This window comes from Cyprinodon tularosa, unplaced genomic scaffold (assembly GCF_016077235.1).
Source record: "Cyprinodon tularosa strain WSP-4 unplaced genomic scaffold, ASM1607723v1 ctg530, whole genome shotgun sequence".
NCBI lineage: Eukaryota > Metazoa > Chordata > Actinopteri > Cyprinodontiformes > Cyprinodontidae > Cyprinodon > Cyprinodon tularosa.
This window is the reverse complement of record NW_024039264.1, coordinates 333445-353067: the sequence shown is the minus strand read 5'-3', so window position 1 is coordinate 353067 and position 19623 is coordinate 333445. Positions and strand designations below refer to the sequence as shown.

At 38.1% G+C, this 19623-nt stretch overlaps 1 protein-coding gene across 5 annotated transcripts in view; it reads right to left on the bottom strand.

Moving 5' to 3' along the window:
• The window catches only part of cnih3 (cornichon family AMPA receptor auxiliary protein 3), a 135894-nt gene that overhangs the window by 79459 nt on the left and 36812 nt on the right, over nt 1-19623 (bottom strand). For all 5 annotated transcript variants that reach the window (XR_005282405.1, XM_038304310.1, XM_038304311.1 and 2 more), the window contains exon 2: nt 9605-9673. Coding sequence is in view for 4 of the 5 variants with exons in the window: in XM_038304310.1 (XP_038160238.1) it covers nt 9605-9673 (69 nt within the window). In the remaining variant the exon portion in view is untranslated. The remainder of the gene's footprint in view (nt 1-9604; nt 9674-19623) is intronic.

The window sequence follows — 19623 nt, the reverse complement described above, 5'->3', positions numbered from 1 at the left end:
TTTAGGGTTAAAATATTTTCATCTAAACAAGCTGACAATGTGCTCAAGTGAAATATAGGAAGTCATCCACATTAATATTTGCACCAGTCTCTAAATTAGTTTGAAACCTTATTTAGGTTTTCTAAATAGTAGGGATGCAAGCTATAGATAAATCAATTTATCACAAGTTGTTTTATTGTATCAATCAACTAATCATTGTTTAATAAGCAGGAAAAAAAGACCTGTCTCTTCTTGTATCCAGATCTTCTCCTTTAGGAATTGCTTCATATCCTCCCTTGTTAACGTTTAGGGTTAACAGTTGTGTTCAAGTAACTAAATATGCTTAAGTAGATGCAAGAGATCTATGAGGTAATTATTCTCTATGTCATTTTTTTATAATATGCTGAAAAGTAGTTATCTTATTTTTTTTTACAATTTATTGGCAAAGCTGTATTAAATACCAACTCAATAAACAATAAATCTAATCATATATTTGAATTGAGAATACTGCATATAACAGGAACCTGTTAGGTTACTAAATAGGAAAATATGAATAATATATGTGAAACAATTACATTTTCTAATGGTAAATGGCCTGTAGTTAATGAATACAGATAAACAGAAAAATAATTCTTAAGGACCTAAATGTTTTGGATGTTGCACAGTTGTGTTTGTCTTATTGAAACAAATAGGAGAAACCACCTTCAAAATACTGCTAAAAAAAATGGCAACAGTCAAGCAAAGAATGTGGTGCAGAGACATTAGATTGACCTTCATCTACCCAGGCAAACCAATTAAAGAGCAAATTTAAATGAACTGCCTGATAATTGCGTCAACAATAAAGCCCCGATGAAGCCATGGTGGAGAATGTCCATCATGTTAACTGCTGTGAAATCAATTTCCCATTAAAGACTGGAAGATAAGCTGAGAAGACAGCCATGAACCATCAGAGGATACACAATGATCAGCTGTGATTGTATCCTTGCAGCACTAATAACGCTCTTCCAAACTTATACCCTGAGGATTTAAGTGGAAATTAAATCCCTGCAAGTTTCTTAAACCACTGGTGCTTCAGGCTGTAGCCTCATCCTTTCACATGATATTTTTCAGAGAAGGAACATGCCTTTATTAAATAAAAATAGAACAGATATCACACTGCAGACACAATGCATTGATAACAAGCATTATCAGAAGTATCGGCTCACCTTTTTCAATCATTGAATTCAGGTTTTCCAGTTTTCCATGTTCACAGCCCTAAGGAATTCAGGAATGTTGCATGTCGGCTGCTTTTAATAACATTTATGAGAATAAGGTTTGTTTGTAAGAGCTAAAACAATATAATTGTCATATTAGGATTCGCATGTGGAACATTTAAAGTCATAAAGACGAGAAAAATTGGAAAAATGTATCAAAAGATTTTACAGTAAGATATCAGAATTTAAAACTTACTGTCACGTTTTTTTTGGAGGTTTTTATGAGAACCCAAGTGCAGAGGCTGACAGGCAGAGGTGAGCTCTTAAAAGGTTTAATTAAAGATCAGGCAGCAAAAACAGGAATCCAAAAATCCAACTTAAAAATATTAAGCAAAAACAGGTACCCAAAAATCCTACATAAAAATCAAACACAAACCAGAACCAGGGAGACATCAAGGTAAAACCATCAAGGAGCCAGGGTGAGGAAAGGTAAGACGAGGAACCAGCAAAGAGGGACTGCAGAGGGAGTGTATTTATGGCTGACTGAACAAAGGTAGGACTAATGAGCTGATAGGGAGCAGGTGTGACTAGAGCTGGTGAGGAAGCCAAGGGAAAAGAACACAAGGGGGCAGCAGAGGACAGACAGAAAAACCTAAGCAACTTAAATGAATCCAGACACCAATAAAGCTAGAAAACAAGGAAAAACCTGGCTAAACTTGAAACTGAAAACTTAGAGAAAAACAACAGAACCAAGATAGTTACACTTAAAAATAAATTAAAATAAAATTATATGAATAATAATTTGTAAAAATAAAATCTGCAAACAACAGATGTACTTTCTGTTACTAAGACATTTTTCTGAAGTTTCATTTCTGGAATGTCTTTTTACAAATGAATAAAATGTGTTTTTTGTTTGTCTGTTTTTTACACAAAAAAAAGAGCAAAATGACTCCATACAGCAGAGTCAACAGCTGAAGACTTCTAAACAGCATGTGCCCTTTAGAAAAGCTTAAGGAAACAGATCTACTATCTTGTTTGTCTTTGCCATGTTGGGGAAGAAGTTGTGCTCTTCGCATAATGAGATTCTGGGCATCTGTAACTGAGTGATTATCTGACTGTCTGCATTTTGTCATGTGGAAATATAATCAATATTTTTGGAGCCAGATTGGTGCCTAGATTATTACAAGTAATGTGACTCATTTATTTATTTTTCTGGATTTTGGTTGGTGATTTGTCTCGCTACATTAAAATGACAAATCAGATTTCCTCTGATTCCCACCTCTGTGTTCAGTCATCCCTTCCGCATATCGGGAGGCAGAGAAATCCAGAGTATAAAGATAAGATCTCCCTTTCACACAGTTCGTGTCGCTGAATTTTGCTTGTTACTTGAGCAAAGCAACCAATAGAGCACAGACTGCCACAGAATGAGAAACAGTTGCATTTCTCCCCTGTCCTCTATAATACCATTTGCAGGATCAATGGGTTTGGGTTTGTATCAGTTGTTGCGTGCAGGTCTGGCCTGTAAGAGATATCAGTTTTGTTTTTTTCCTTCTGCCAGCAAAGAGCCTGTGAGCACAAAAACAGAAATATAGAGTTGGCTTAGAATCAATAAAGCAACCCTACAGTTACTTAGTTTGAATTGTTTCCAGTTTTTAAGATACAACTAATAATAATAAAATGTGTAATCATAATAAGTTAATTTCTTTTTTTAAATTGGGAAAACCAGAGTTTAATGAATTGTTAAATATTTACCTGATATCTAGTAACTGCAATCGCAGTAATGATTGCTGACGAGTGCATAAATCTGAGCAGTTCGTTGGAGCAGTTGTTTATCTACAGTTGGGAGGAAATTGTTCAATAAACTATGGTCTAGTATGCCCCCTGAACAGAGCACAGGAGGTGGGAGACAGAAGGACTGTTGGACAATGTTTCCCATATGATGCATGAAGCTGTTGTAGGGGTGGATCGGTTCACAAAATCGTGGTTTCGTGGTCACGGTTTTCGGTTCGGTTCGGTATATGTTGATTGTTAGGAAAATCTACTATGTCTTGTATAGTATAACAAGTGTTGCACAATGCTTGCACACTGTTTTTATCCACAACTTTCTTTCCGCCGTCATCGTAGGTCACTCTAAATGCAAAGCGCTCCCATACAGCAGACCTATAAAGGGCTGCTGGCGCGTCTTCCAACTCCTGTTCTTTCCCACTCGCCATTCCCACACAATTCTCCACAACAACTGATTTTTTTCTGCTACACGCGGCTACGCTGCTTCGCTTCTTCTTCTTCTTGTTTACTACTGGTGGCTGGCTTTGGTCGCAGAACCGCCACCTTCTGCTCTGGAGTGTAAACGCTTCGCCTATGAGGAAAAGGAGCAGCGCATGAACGGAACGAAACACACGCGAACCGAACCGAGACAGTTGAAACGAACGGTTCGGACGGTTTTCATAAACCGTTCCATCCCTAAGCTGTTGGAAAGCTGGAAAGCTCCTGCAGTAAAAGACTGCTTCACCCTAGGTGCATCAAGGAGCGTTATCACAGATCCTTCCTCATAGAACCTCTTAGACTAGAACTATAACTTCTTTGAACAAACTTATTATGTGGTTTTCATCCTGCTGTTAATTGCACACCTTTTCTAACTGTCTCCTATTATGTTGCATTTGTATGTACAGCTACAGTAAACATACACATTTCTGCATGCTTTGTATTTACCCTACTCACTTTCACATGTCTAATATTTCCTTCAAGCTGAGTTCTTATGGTATTTGTGCATTAACCAAGACATCAGGATTCAAGAACCACCCAAAACCGGCTGACCAATTATGTTTCTGTATTAAATTGTGAGGATGCAAGAGCTGCCAAGCCTACAGGTGATCCGAAATCAAACTTTGTTGGGCAGACATTAGATGTTGCTTCACCCAATTAGCTCGGAAGGTTTTGCTAAATGTCCCTACATTTCCTGAACAGATCTGATGGAGGCAGTCTGAGTGCTGCACATTATCAGTCTGGTGAGTTGGATTGTCACATTTCATTACATCTGAATTAACTGTTATTGTTAACCTTGCTGTCATTTTTCTTCTGTTGTAAATGTTTTAAAACTTACATCAGAATTTCGCCATTGTCGGACAATAATGGATTATTCTAATTAGTTTAACATTAGTTTAAATGAGATAATGTATAAAAATACCAACATCTTCAGACATATGGATATTATGTTATGTATATTATATAGGCTTATTTTGTGAGTCTCACCTCGGATGGCTTCTCCCATCCCCTCTTGCATTTAGAAATTGGGGGTTCTGGGTTGTCGATTGGGGGGGGGCTGTCCTCCAGAGGGGGGATTGACTTTCCCGGGCACCCCCTTTGGTACTCTCAGTTTAAATTACACTTGAGAACAATATGCAACAACACAACATTTGAGCGGGCCCGGAGTCTGAGGCCTGCAGGAAGAGCGACCTGCCTGGCCCTGAGCCTGGGACTGAGCCTGGGTGGCCTGCCAGCGCCAGGGCTGTCATTTCAAGGGGGGTGGATGGAGGGGCAAATGGGGGTATTGAGGGGGAGGTAGTGGCCAGGTGAATTATGTAGCGGGGGCATCTGGTTGGTTGGCCTGTGTGGGACATATGGTCCTCGTCCCCGGGGAAGCTTTTACTGGAGGTCGTCTGGTACGGGTGGCCGGTCCTGAAGCAGGAACTAGATGGGTTGCCGGTGACACCGCTAACCCCCCCCCCCCCCCCATCCCGATTGTAGGCTCCCTCCGGTAATCGCGGGACCAGCCACCAGCGCTGCCTGGGCCTCAGTCCTGGGATTATTCGATGTGAGTGAATGTGTGTCCATTAGTTATGTGTGAATGTGTGGCAAACTTTATATTGACCAGTGGGAAGAGGGTATTAATAATAACTACTAACATTGGTAATGCTACGTCTAAATATGCATTCTCATAAAAAAAAAAAAAAACGGTTACGAAAAGGGCCCTAACTTCTATTTTCACCTAACATTGATTAACATAAAATTAAGGTAAATTTCAGATCTGTATATTTGTAATATCTGTAATTTAATAGTATATATCAAACTATTTCTTTACTATTCTAATTTGTGACTGTCCAAATATGTTGACATGCACACAGATGGCTTTATAAATGTGTCATGCTTCAAAGTTTGGCTCATTCCTAACCAGGTTTTGCTGAGCACATAAGGAAAAAAATAAAGGAGAAGTTTTAATTGAGAGAAAAATCAAATGAATAGTTTAGCAATTTTATAAAAGCCTGCTTGAAGAACAAATCTAGCAGTTCAGGGCCACATCTTCATTCAACTGCAGTGGTGTGTTTCATATGAGGAGCAGGAAGGGAGGGGTTTGGGAAGCAGAGCAAGAGAAATGTTAAAGCAAAGGAAAATTAGATGAAACCTTTTGTACCCGTTTCCCCCGCTGAATTCTTTGATGGGTTCTCTGTTGCATAATGATATGCAAATATGACAGAATATGAAAGTGGTTCTGAGTGGGGGAGAAATCTTTCTACGGCACCACTGTCAGACTTTTGAAAAACCTTTCAAGCTGAATGAATTTGCCTCTTTAAAAATCCTCCTTCAGCCATGTCTTCCTCTTACTGTCTACCTGCTTCATTCAACGTCATTTTCACCCAATTTGAGCTCTTTTCATCAGTCCTACTCTGTAATACTTCGGTGCACCTTCTTCCACTCGTCCCCAAGGGCATCTAGAAGTCATTTTCCCAGAGAACCTGCACTGTTCAGCGTTCTTAAGTTAAAATCACCTTAAGATGCAATGCTAATGAGGTTTTTAGTATTATTAAGCACAAACTAAGTTAGAAAAAGTCTTAAAGGAGGAAAATTCTGAACTCTGGAGGTCATCCTAATGCAACTTCTTTATCCATTAGGAAGCTTCTCAAAGCACGGGAACTACATATGGGGCAAGCTGTCAATAAAAATGTATTCGTAAGTGCCAGAAATGGTAAATGCTAGTCAATAAACATGAATAAACAGATACATTTAAGATTTGCATTGATTCCTTGTTGTCAACTGATTCTTCAGACTTTTCATTTGTGAGAATACCAGAAAACCACAATCAGAAATGTTTAATATGCAACTGCAAATCACAAATCAACAGTATGGATCATTTCACTTGAACCAATCACAAATTTACAAGTATGAATTTACAACCAGGGCTGCAAGTGCCACAGTTTGCACCATTGTTGCCTTGCAGCAAAAAAGGTCCTGGTTTTGATTCCTGGCCTGGGCGATTTCTGCATTGAGCACCCATGTTCTTCTCGTGTTTGTGAAGGTTCTCTCTGGCTTCCTCCCACAATCCAAAAACTTAAATGTTAGGTTAATTGGTATCTCTAAACTTGCTTAGTCGTGTGTGCATGGTGGTATGTCTCTCTGCTGCCCTGCAACAGAGTGGCAACCTGTCCAGGCTGTACCCTGCCTTTCGCTAAAGCATAACCTCCATTTCTCCAGGAGCCATACACCGCTGGAGATATGCACTAACCCCAACAAGACTCTGAGGACAGATCTTCAGAGTTTTTGATAAATCTAATCTGAAAATGTAACTTAAAAAAATAATAAAAAATGAAATAACTTGAAAAAATAGATTCTAAGAAAACGGTAATGTTACTCTTAATGCCCATTTTTGATTAAGAAGTTTCTTAAAACTCCCTGATTTTTTTTCAAAATTCAATGTAAATGATTATTTAATGCTGAGGTATGGAAGCAGAAATATCTAAGAGGTGCCACACATCGGCTCTCAGTTCTGCTCTACATGTAATTTGAATTGGGCAACAGAATGGCCAGATAGCTGCCTTACCTTCACAATCAGTTATTTTTTTCATTTTTAATTTATAGTCTTTAAACATACAAATATATATATATATATATATATATATATATATATATATATATATATATATATATATATATATATATATATATATATATATATATATATATATATATATATATATACAGGTGCTGGTCATAAAATTAGAATATCATGAAAAAGTAGAATGATTTCAGTAATTCCATTTAAAAAGTGAAACTTGTATATTATATTCATACATTACATACAAACTCATATATTTCAGATGTTTATTTTGTTTAATTTTGATGATTACAAATGACAACAAATGAAAATCTCAAATTCATCATATCAGAAAATTAGAATATTGTGAAAAGGTTCAAAATTGATGGCCCCTGGTGCCACACTCTAATCAGCTAATTAACTCAAACCACCTGCAAAAGCCTTTAAATGGTCTTTCAGTCTAGTTCTATAGGCTACACAATCATGGGGAAGACTGCTGACTTGACAGTTGTCCAAAAGACGACCATCGACACCTTGCACAAGGAGGGCAAGACACAAAAGGTCATCGCTAAAGAGGCTGGCTGTTCACAGAGCTCAGTGTCCAAGCACATTAATAGAGAGGCGAAGGGAAGGAAAAGATGTGGTCGAAAAAAGTGTACAAGCAAGAGAGATAACCGCACCCTGGAGAGGATTGTGAAACAAAACCCATTCAAAAATGTGGGGGAGATTCACAAAGAGTGGACTGCAGCTGGAGTGAGTGCTTCAAGAACCACCACACACAGACGTATGAAAGACATGGGTTTCTGCTGTCGCATTCCTTGTGTCAAGCCACTCTTGAACCACAGACAGCGTCAGAAGCGTCTTGCCTGGGCTAAAGAGAAACAGGACTGGACTGCTGGTGAGTGGTCCAAAGTCATGTTCTCTGATGAAAGTAAATTTTGCATTTCCTTTGGAAATCAAGGTCCCAGAGTCTGGAGGAAAAGAAGAGAGGCACTTCATCCACGTTGCTTGAAGTCCAGTGTAAAGTTTCCACAGTCAGTGATGGTTTGGGGTGCCATGTCATCTGCTGGTGTTGGTCCATTGTGTTTTCTGAGGTCCAGGGTCAACGCAGCCACATACCAGGAAGTTTTAGAGCACTTCATGCTTCCTGCAGCTGACCAACTTTTTGGAGATGCAGATTTCATTTTCCAACAGGACTTGGCACCTGCACACAGTGCCAAAGCTACCAGTACCTGGTTGAAGGACCATGGTATCCCTGTTCTTAATTGGCCAGCAAACTCTCCTGACCTTAACCCCATAGAAAATCTATGGGGTATTGTGAAGAAGAAGATGCAATACACCAGACCCAACAATTCAGAAGAGCTAAAAGCCACTATTAGAGCAACCTGGGCTATCATAACACCTGAGCAGTGCCACAGACTGATCGACTCCATGCCACGCCGCATTGCTGCAGTAATACAGGCCAAAGGAGGCCCAACTAAATACTGAGTGCTGTACATGCTCATACTTTTCATGTTCATACTTTTCAGTTGGCCAACATTTCTATAAATCCTTTGTTTTTATTGGTCTTCAGTAATATTCTAATTTTCTGATATGATGAATTTGAGATTTTCATTTGTTGTCATCTGTAATCATCAAAATTAAACAAAATAAACATCTGAAATATATGAGTTTGTATTTAATGTATGAATATAATATACAAGTTTCACTTTTTAAATGGAATTACTGAAATCAATCTACTTTTTCATGATATTCTAATTTTATGACCAGCACCTGTATATATATATATATATATATATATATATATATATATATATATATATACACACAATTAAAAAAATCATACAATGTAATTTCTGTTTTATTTTTTTTAGATTATGTCTTTTGCAGTGGACATGCACCTACAATGACAATTTCGACCCTTCCATGCGTTCCAAGTGGGAGAACTTACAAAAAAGCAGGAAGTTTAAACACTTATTTTCCTCACTGTATATAAATCAACACTACCACTTCCTGTTTAGCTGAGTGATACACCGCTCTCAGATATGAAGCAAAAGTAGAGACATTGAGTGCATTTTCAGACCCCGCTAGGAATTTTGTATTTCTTTTTTTTTCAAAGAAGGAACTGGCAACAGATGTAGTGACTTTTTCTGTGTTATAAGACTTTGAAAACAATAGTTGAATTAGTTTCTGGTCTTCAGCCATTAGTGAGAGCTGCTAAAATCCCAATCCACCAGTAGTTAGAGCAGAGAGGAGGTCAAGTTTGATCTGACAATGAGTCACCATATGCAAAACATTTGTTGTTCCCCTGTAGAATACAAAGTGAGATGCTAATTTTATGTTTATATATATATATATATATATATATATATATATATATATATATATATATATATATATACACCCTGTTATTTTGATGTATGGTGAAATAAAGATCCAATAGTTAATATTACTCATATACTAAGAGTTCAATGTAATAAGGCTGTTTTCTCTAGCCTCTGGAAATACAATTCACCTTGAGACATTATACAACAGGCAGTCTATGCAGCTTTTTTGACATGATGCAACTCAAATCCAGTGTGATGAAATGTGCGTGAATTAAAAGGACAAAGAAATGAACACTTACCGCATGGAGCGGATTGCCTTGATCGATCGGCACCTTAAAGTCAGCCTGGAGCTCATCAAAAGCTGTTATCTGAGGAAGAGGGAGGGAAAAAGGGGTGAGTGATCTAATCGGGGAGGAGTTGGGGCAGAGAAGAAGCATTCTTGGAGAGAAAGTATATCATTACTACCATCGGGCTAGCCTGAGGATTAATTCACCAAGCTGGACTCCGCATTGTGATTCTTCATATAGAACCAAGCTAATAAATAGAACTTATTGACACTTATAGTATCGGACAACAGTAAGTAAACTCCTAATATCATTGCAACTATTTCACTGTATGTTATATTGGGAAAACATTGAAGATATGAGACACTGATATAATGTAGAGGAGTCGTAGTACAGCTTGTATAAAGGTGTGCATCTTCTGTCCCCTTAAAATAACTGACAACTTTGGTATTGAAAAAGGGTGTGATTTGTCTAGAAGGGAAACCTAATATACAGTAAGGGGAACTCTCATGTTTGTTAAACCTTGCATGTCTATTCAAACCCAAGCCCTTTTTTTAAATGCCACACTGCTCTTTTACATTTTAAACATAAAACAAAATTGCACTGTTGACATTTCCGTCAAGTAGCTATGATGACGCCACCATGGTTCAGGTTGAGTAATTCAAGCAGTCTTCAGCAAACAGCAGCAGGTATACATATCTGAATGCACAACCAAACAGTGAAAGTTGTGTGTCATACACGCGCTGCTTTGTTTTTAAAAAATATATAAAAATATAACCGTGGATGTCTGGGGGACAGTGATTCGCCTACATGTTATGAATGCTGGCGTACCATAAATGATAAACTATGAACAGTTTAGTTTGTGCCTTCAAGTCGTTGTCCATAGGAAGACGTTACTTGGATATAACCTAACTGAATATCTTCAGAACAGCTCTAAATGACACAAAACTCATATAGATGAGAAGAACATGATGTAATAACGTAAAATCAAGGGGCCAATGTAAAAAAAAAACGGTGTTCCCCTTTAACCGGTACGGCAGAAGACTGCCATGTTAAGCCTGGTTCTGCCAGATGTTTCTTTCCAATGGGGAGTTTTTCCTCTCCACTGTCGCTTCATTCTTGCTCATCAGGGACAGCTTCTCTCCACCTGTGTTATCCAAACTTGACTTCCATCTTCCAGGTCTCTGAGGGAAGCCCTAGTATCAGCTCACGCAGTTCACCGGATCTCTCCATAAAGCCTCGCTAACCAGCAGTCTACAGACTGACCAACTTCAAGCCCTGTTCTTCACTCCTGTTCATGCATATCCATCAAAATTTAACGCCATATTCCCGCCGAGGTCTGAGCACCAAACACAAAGTAATTGTATCAATAAATTTCTTCTAATTGTCTTTTCTCTTCATGTGAGTTTTTTCATATTGAAATGTATTCATCATCCTAACCAGCGCTCTGTTTTCTGCTGATCATTTTGCATTCATTACATCTTGAAAGATTTTACATTCCTTCACATTAAAAATACAAATCTTTGTGATTATGATAAGGTTTTTATGTGATGAGGGCACCATCTTGTTTCTCATTCTATTGCAAATGAAAATCTGTAAAGTGTGAACTGCATTTGTATTCAGTAAACATTACAATGGAAAACGCCCTTTGACTGTATTTACAAATAAAATATTTAGAGGTACTGTATGTTTATGCCTTTATATTCAGGTTGTTTTGTTTTCCATTTTATTCCCAAAACAACTTAATGTCAGACAATTGCATCTGTCTTTTTAACATTTAGGTTTGAAATTTGACTACCATTAATTGTTCATCATTGATTGTCTTTAAGGATCATTCCAGAATTTGAGGACCATGTATGGAGTTAAATTCATTCCATTATTGTTGCAGAAAAAAATCTGATGCAGATGCAGATTCAAATGGACAAAAAAAATAAAGAAATCATATTTAATTTACTCAAAAAAGGTTTTAGCTTTGCTGCTTATCCACATTGTATTATTTAAAAGGATCATGACTTTAAAATTGTGTTTTAAAGATCATATTCTTTTCACAGAGGATGCTTTTTTCTCTGGAGTGAGGAGACAAGGCCCATTTCTATTGATTTACACGGATGGTAGCAACAACCTTTCGATAGGTCAATGTGCTCTTCAAAAGCGAGTGTTGGTATTGGGCCTGAAGTGAAGAGAATGTGATCTGCGAGACCTTAGGTGAAAAAATATGAATACATAAACTGAAGAAAATAAACTGATAATATATACCATATATATATATCTGGATTTATTTTCCTATATATATATATATATATATATATATATACACTATATTGCCAAAAGTATTTGCTCACCTGCCTTGACTCACATATGAGCTTAAGTGACATCCCGTTCCTAATCCATAGGGTTCAATATGACGTCGGTCCACCCTTTGCAGCTAGAACAGCTTCAACTCTTCTGGGAAGGCTGTCCACAAGGTTTAGGAGTGTGTTTATGGGAATTTTTGACCATTCTTCCAGAAGCGCATTTGTGAGGTTGCACACTGATGTTGGACGAGAAGGCCTGGCTCTCAGTCTCCGCTCTAATTCATCCCAAAGGTGTTCTATCGGGTTGAGGTCAGGACTCTGTGCAGGCCAGTCAAGTTCATCCACACCAGACTCTGTCATCCATGTCTTTATGGACCTTGCTTTGTGCACTGGTGCACAGTCATGTTGGAAGAGGAAGGGGCCAGCTCCAAACTGTTCCCACAAAGTTGGGAGCATGGAATTGTCCAAAATGTCTTGGTATGCTGAAGCATTCAGAGTTCCTTTCACTGAAACTAAGGGGCCAAGCCCAGCTCCTGAAAAACAACCTCACACCATAATCCCCCCTCCACCAAACTTTACACTTGGCACAATGCAGTCAGACAAGTACCGTTCTCCTGGCAACCGCCAAACCCAGACCCGTCCATCAGATTGCCAGATGGAGAAGCGCGATTCGTCACTCCAGAGAACGCGTCTCCACTGCTCTAGAGTCCAGTGGCGGCGTGCTTTACACCACCGCATCCGACGCTTTGCATTGCACTTGGTGATGTATGGCTTGGATGCAGCTGCTCAACCATGGAAACCCATTCCATGAAGCTCTCTGCGCACTGTTCTTGAGCTAATCTGAAGGCCACATGAAGTTTGGAGGTCTGTAGTGATTGACTCTGCAGAAAGTTGGCGACCTCTTCGCACTATGCGCGTCAGCATCCGCTGACCCCGCTCCGTCAGTTTACGTGGCCTACCACTTCGTGGCTGAGTTGCTGTCGTTCCCAAACACTTCCATTTTCTTATAATACAGCTGACAGTTGACTGTGGAATATTTAGGAGCGAGGAAATTTCACGACTGGATTTGTTGCACAGGTGGCATCCTATCACAGTTCCACGCTGGAATTCACTGAGCTCCTGAGAGCGACCCATTCTTTCACAAATGTTTGTAAAAACAGTCTGCATGCCTAGGTGCTTGAATTTATACACCTGTGGCCATGGAAGTGATTGGAACACCTGATTCCAATAATTTGGATGGGTGAGCAAATACTTTTGGCAATATAGTGTATATATATATATATATATAGGAAAAGAAATCCAGATATATATGGTCTCATATAAATGCCCTTGGGAGACACATATATATGCCCATCTTGGGCGCATCTTAGTTATTAATTTTCAACTTTGGATCAAAATATATTAGTTTTAGTAACATCTAAGTCATTAGGATATGTTATAGTTCTAGTCGCTTTTACTCGAATAACACTTAAAAGAGGTTTAGTCTAATTTTAGTCAGCTTCATGTTGCAAAAAAGGTTAATCTTTAAAATTTCAAATAACAACCAGATTATTGACCAGAGTGACAGCTCTATCCTAGATGCTACAATAGCTGGGCATATTTGCTGCCATGCAGTTCATCATGGCTGTTGGGCATAAAACTTTGATTTATAGAATTCAAACAAAACTTTTTATAAATAAATGCTCTACTTTATACAACACAGTCTCACAAAAACTGTGAAAATAGCAGATCTAACACATCATATTGGTCAAAATAGCAGACAAACAAGCTAACAAAATTTACAATAAAGGAATGGTTTTAGACGTACAAGGTTTCCATCCCAAGGCAAACACTTCCTGATCTACTGTGAAATACGAATTACACACAGATCAATAAAATCTTCATTGCTCCACAAAAAAACAATCAGTATGCAATGCAATATTTGCTTTGGATAATATAATTATAATAGAAATTAAATAAGGTTTAGCATCAACTCTTGTGAGTTGGAAGAAATAAAATCTTGATAGTTAGAAAAGGATTTTTTTGACGCTTGGCAGAGGATGATCAGCCACATATAGCTTATTGAGTAGCGAGAGAAGGAAGAGTCATACTGCTAAGAGTGAACAATCGGTGTGGAGCATAAACGCAGACTCTGAGCTAAGCACGCAAAAAGACACATTTCTGCACAAGCAGAGCTGGAAGAGCAGAGTTTGTCAGAGTTGATTGCGCAGTACCGGACCATTCCGGATTACTTTCATCCCTTACAGCTGCTGCCATGACCCATCTGTGGTCATGGTAGATGGAAGGTGGGCGGTGTGACCAAACAGGACGTAGCAGCAAGGCTGATACTGCTTAGCTTGTCTAACAGTTTACATGATGATGCATTTAACCTGCTAACGTTTTTATTTAGTCTCATCTCATCGATGAGAACTCACACCCATGAGTCGTCATGTTTTTGTCATCAAAGATCCATGTTTAGCTCTTCAGTTTTCATTATCATCATGAAAAAAGGAGCATCAACGAAATAATTTCATCGTCAACATTGACGAAAACAACAGTAGACACCAAGCCAGACATAGTTGCAGTAAATTTCTGAAAAGCGAAAATAACCAGTTTATGCTAACCTGGCTAGTATCAAAAAAGAGCAGCAAAACAGAAACACAAGGAAAAAGAGGGGCTAATGAAAACCGAAAAAGGACATTTAAGCCCACTGATAACAAGTTTTGACTCCTGAACATAAAACTAAAATTCTGTTCTTGCAAGCACTATTTCCGTACCTGCAGCTAAAGGCTGTAGCACCTGTGTGATTTGCTGTTTGCGACTAGGTCACTATGAGCCTCATGGCTACATCTTTGCTGAATTTGTCCCTTTTGTAGGTGGGCAGCCATGTCTTGGCAAGTTTGCAGTTTAACAAAATCATGGCTTTGAATTTGACAATCCTAACCTGTAAAATGCGCAATCAGGTAGAGATTCTTTTATAAAACACAAGAACTAATGATCATTATCAGAACTGGATAATACGAACAGTAACCAAGCATTTGGAGCCTTAAAAAATAAAACTATAGCACAGGTGAAGATAGTTGAATCCTTCCACTCAATACTATTGTGGTCATGGATCCAGTCTCAACTGAGCAGCAACAGAGAAACTATGCAACAGATTCATTGTGTCCCATTACTTTCCTCAAAGGTGATTGTAATGTAGAATCAGGCCTGACTAAAAGAGCCTCAGGAGAAGATTGTTTGTGTGCATATGATAGAGCTGGAGAGGTACTGCTGGGAATGATGTGAGTGTATAAAACAAGAGAGCGACAGAAATACTCCAACAGAAATGTGTGTGTGTGTCGCCGAAGAAAATGTGGACAAGTTATGTGCCACAAAAAGTTATCCAAGCTTTGAGAGGCAGATGAGAAATGGGAAGCAGTGGCATGTGTTCAGGGAGAAGACATGTTTTAGAGTGCTGGCTTATTTCTGCAGGTCTAACCCAACACTGAAAGATAGCTCTTTACGTGTTATTTCCCAGTGGATCCTAGTAGAGATCCTGGCTCATTGCCTGGCTCGGTTACAGCCTGTTAGCTTCCCCCAGGCTGCTCCTCATAGGCGACCAATTCACACGCGGCTTTAAAGTGTTCATCAGTCCAAACAAAGAGTATATGTTCATGCAAACAAACAGCATCTGCTGCAGAGACAGGTTAAAGCACAGCAGAGTTTACCCACACATTCTGGTACACATAAATTAAATCAACTAGTAGATCTGATGTTCTCTGTAGACATTAAAAAGTTGAGTATTTTCCAGTCATTTCTGTCTGTCACTGTATAAAAAAAAAAAAAAACTTTAAGCCCTTTTCAACAAGCTACGCTCCTTTGCAGCAGCTATTCTCAACTTGGGTTAGGGACCGATTTGGGGTCAGGAGATGATTTCTGTGGGTTGCCAAATCATTTTGGTCTAATATTGTGAAAAATTATTGAACCGTCTGAGCGGACATCAGAGGGACAGTGAGTGGTTGGTTTCAAACTGGCATTTTATTGGACAAAACCAGTTACTGTCGGCCAAAACAACAGCAATGAACCTGTCCAGTAAGATTGCAGCAGCTCTGGGCTGTGTGAGTTAATGGGGGAAATGTTGAAATGTTCAGGTCTTTATGTAGAGCGATGACATAACCATCCAATCTATGAAAGGAATTATTGCCTCTCACCTCAGGAGACTTGAAACAGGCCAGAAAAGTCCAACTGGCCACAGCAGCCATTCACAACCTTCACCACGTCATCAGACCTGCTCCATCTCTCCTCTGATCCCACATCACAGACTGCTGGTTCTCTGCATGCATTCTGAAAGAGTTCTGGTTGTCAATAGCAACAGACTACGCAGCACTATCACAAGCTGCGAGTGGTGTGTTGTTTCCATTTGCCTCCACATATCTGTGCGGAAAGACCTTTTCTGCGCTGAAATCAATGAAAAACAAATACAGATGTGTTCAGTGTGATCTCTGCTTGGCCGTTTCTAACATAAAGTCAAGAAGTTGCTGTGTTCAAAGAAGCAGGCCCAGCCGTCACGTTAAACAGCTGCAGAAAAACATCCCTGCTTTTGACCAGGAAGTTTTTTTCCAAGATTAAGCTCTAAGAAACATAGATATTTAAAATTAACCATGGACTGTTTTTTAGTGTGTTGTTGCACATGCTGTTATAATTTTTTTTCATTATAAAAAAGATAAAGGCTGTGTCTGAATGTCCGCCCTAAACACTATATAGTAGACTTTATAGTGGTTATGCTGTATCTCCATGCTGTGTGAGGCGAGCTCTCCTCATCATGGGATTTGTCGTCACAGTGGCCCGCTGTTCCCTCCGGCTGTCGCTACCCGACAGTGGCAATAAATAACAAAGATGGCTTAGGCACTGTGCAGGGAGGCGGAGTTACATGACCAACGGGGAGCAAAAAGCAGTGATCATCTGTCTGTATAGTCTGTTAAGTTTACATTATTTGTTTACATTTGAACAGCAAAATGATTGGTTGTAGCGACTATTCAGTCCGTCTGTGCGGAAAGTTAGCCTCTTGATACTGCTTTATGCTTTAAAATCCCATTGTGTTAAAAAAAAGAAGATGATAAATAGACTAATAGTTTAATTAAGTCCATAATAGGGTTGTCACGATACTAAACTTTTCAACTCGATACCGATACTAAGGAAAATATTCGATACTCGATACCATTTTCGATACCACAAGGATAAAAACTCCAAATTTCAACAGAAATATTTAGATTAATAATTAAAATAAAATAAATAAATACAATAAACAATAAGAACAATATTTTGTGGTTGTTTGCTGTGCACTGTATTAAGCAAGCTTGATACAAAATTTTACAAAATTAAGTTTTCCTTACTTGGCTATGCTTTGCACACATAACAATGACACTAGCCAAAAGGGTTAAGAAACAAAAATAATTGTCAGCAGCTGCACCTGTTACAAAAAAAAAAGTCTGAAACTGAAAAGTGCACAAGATTATTCAATCATACAGTGTTCAGAAAGTGCATTTCCTCTATTCTGCGCATAAGATGAATGACTGTTTAGGTGCCACTGGTGGTGGCCCCGTATCGATACTTGAAAATGAGTATTGTATCCGGATTCCAACATTTCAGTATCAATACTTTTTTGAGTATCAATACTTTTGACAACCCTAGTCCATAAGTGCTCGTCATTAGATTAGAAACTTGGATGTGCTGAACAGGCTATGCTAATGTATTAACCACTAGTATTTATGTCCCACCTACCTAAGAGGATTGTGTGCATCTTGTGTGTTAAGCGCATATATGTTATAGTCGAGCTTACATATTCCAAAAAGTCTAATGGCAAGTGCAATAATATTTAAAACTGCCCTCCCATCAATGGATGAGTTTGCTTTCTAGCTAATAAAAACATATCTGCTCTACAGCAACAACGGACATCTGTCTCTATCTCCACTTTTAGGCAGTGCCCTCTGGCAAAGCATATCTTCCTGCTGTTGAGCATATCTTTCTGCTGAAAGAGTATTAAAAAACTTATATACTGTACACAAGCACACTGAAGTGTATAAACACCACAGGCATTCGGATCCAGGTGTTCACAGATAAAACACTTATGCTTAAGCTCTAAATGACATTGTGCAATCTTCATAGATTTTGCTTTTGTTGTTAGTATACATGTACGGTGTGGCTTTCCTTTCTTCACTTCCTTCTCGTTTCTAGCAGGAGTGGAAGCAAACTTCTAGGATGTATTCTGCATTTTTTTTTTATTTGATGGACAATAAATTGTCCCAGAAATCAATGGAGAAAACGATAATAATGATATTTGGAGACAATTTTAAACTTATTTCTGTTAATTGCATAATAATTTAAGTAAATTTTTCGGAATACTGTTTTTTTCTTTTTAGAAATTATGTAAGCTACACTGACTTTGAGTGAGCACCATTTCACACCGCCCTTTTTATATTTTATATAAGTTTGTCAGTTAAATGATCCAAGGACTGACATCGTTGGAGCAACATTGGTAAAAATTGCGCTGGATTATTATTTTCTGAGTCAGTTTGAATGTATGATCTGGTTGAACTGTAAAGTGCCTTGAGATGACATGTGTTGTGAAATGGCGTATATAAATAAACTGAATTGAATTGAAAATGAATTGAGTGCAGATGTGATATAATGACTTGTACAAGTGTCTGCGATATACTGGTCCACCTGTCCCCAATGACAGTTGAAGATATTCATCAGCCCCCCCTGTGAATGTGCATGGCTAAGTGTTAAAATAAATTGTTGGTCAATTTTGTTTAGCAGGTAAATAATGAATTTAGTTTTTAACACTAAAAAAACTAAAAATAAACATGTATTATTCTGCTATCAACTCACAAAAGTGTTTGGTTTATGACATTAATAACATAAATCCCAATAAAAAATGCGAAAAAATGTTGATTCCACATAAGTTGTCCTTACAGTATATTAAACGAAGATTTATAGTGATGCCTTAAGACTACGGTATTAACAAATTTAAGCTCATTTTAGGGTAGTTGTATTGTATAAAAAGATTTAAACTAATGAAACCATACTCAGTCAGCTTTAATAACTATGTGTATAACTATGGCCCAAGTTAAAGATGATGGAACACATTTTTAATCTATATCTTTTCATACAAACACCTTTGAGACTGACAAGAAAAAAAAGTTTAGTCATTCATCAACAAATCTATAGCAGTGTGCTTATAAACGAATAAGGGTTCTGGATTCCAGTGTCTGTCCCTTGCTCCTCTTTTTTGAAGCAGTCATAAGACACACACTCTCGAAATGTGAAAGTGACAGCCTGCTAGCAGCTACAATCTACACGGAAACAAACTGCTTATGCAGAATTGGTCATGCCAAGAGAAGCAGTGTGCCAGTTTTTAGTTATTTCTGTAAGCCATTCTCCTTCAAACCAGCCGGTTAGAATCATCCCTCCCATAAAAAGCAGAAATTAAAATGTAAGAAATAAAAAGTTGTTAATGTTTCTCATTTTTGTTCTTTGTTTCTATTCTATTTGTCCTTAGAAAAACATGTTTTAGAAGAAATTTCAAATAAACAAGCACAAATGCAATTAATTAATTTATAGTCGTGTTTTCATCCAATCCTCAATATTTGCGTGAATTTGTAAGAAACAAAGGAAAATGCCAGTTGTTGCAAGAGAAAAGCATAGAGTCATCAAAGAAAGAATGACAGAACACGTAGCTGTTAAAAACAGTTAGTAATGTATCAATGTTTTAACGAA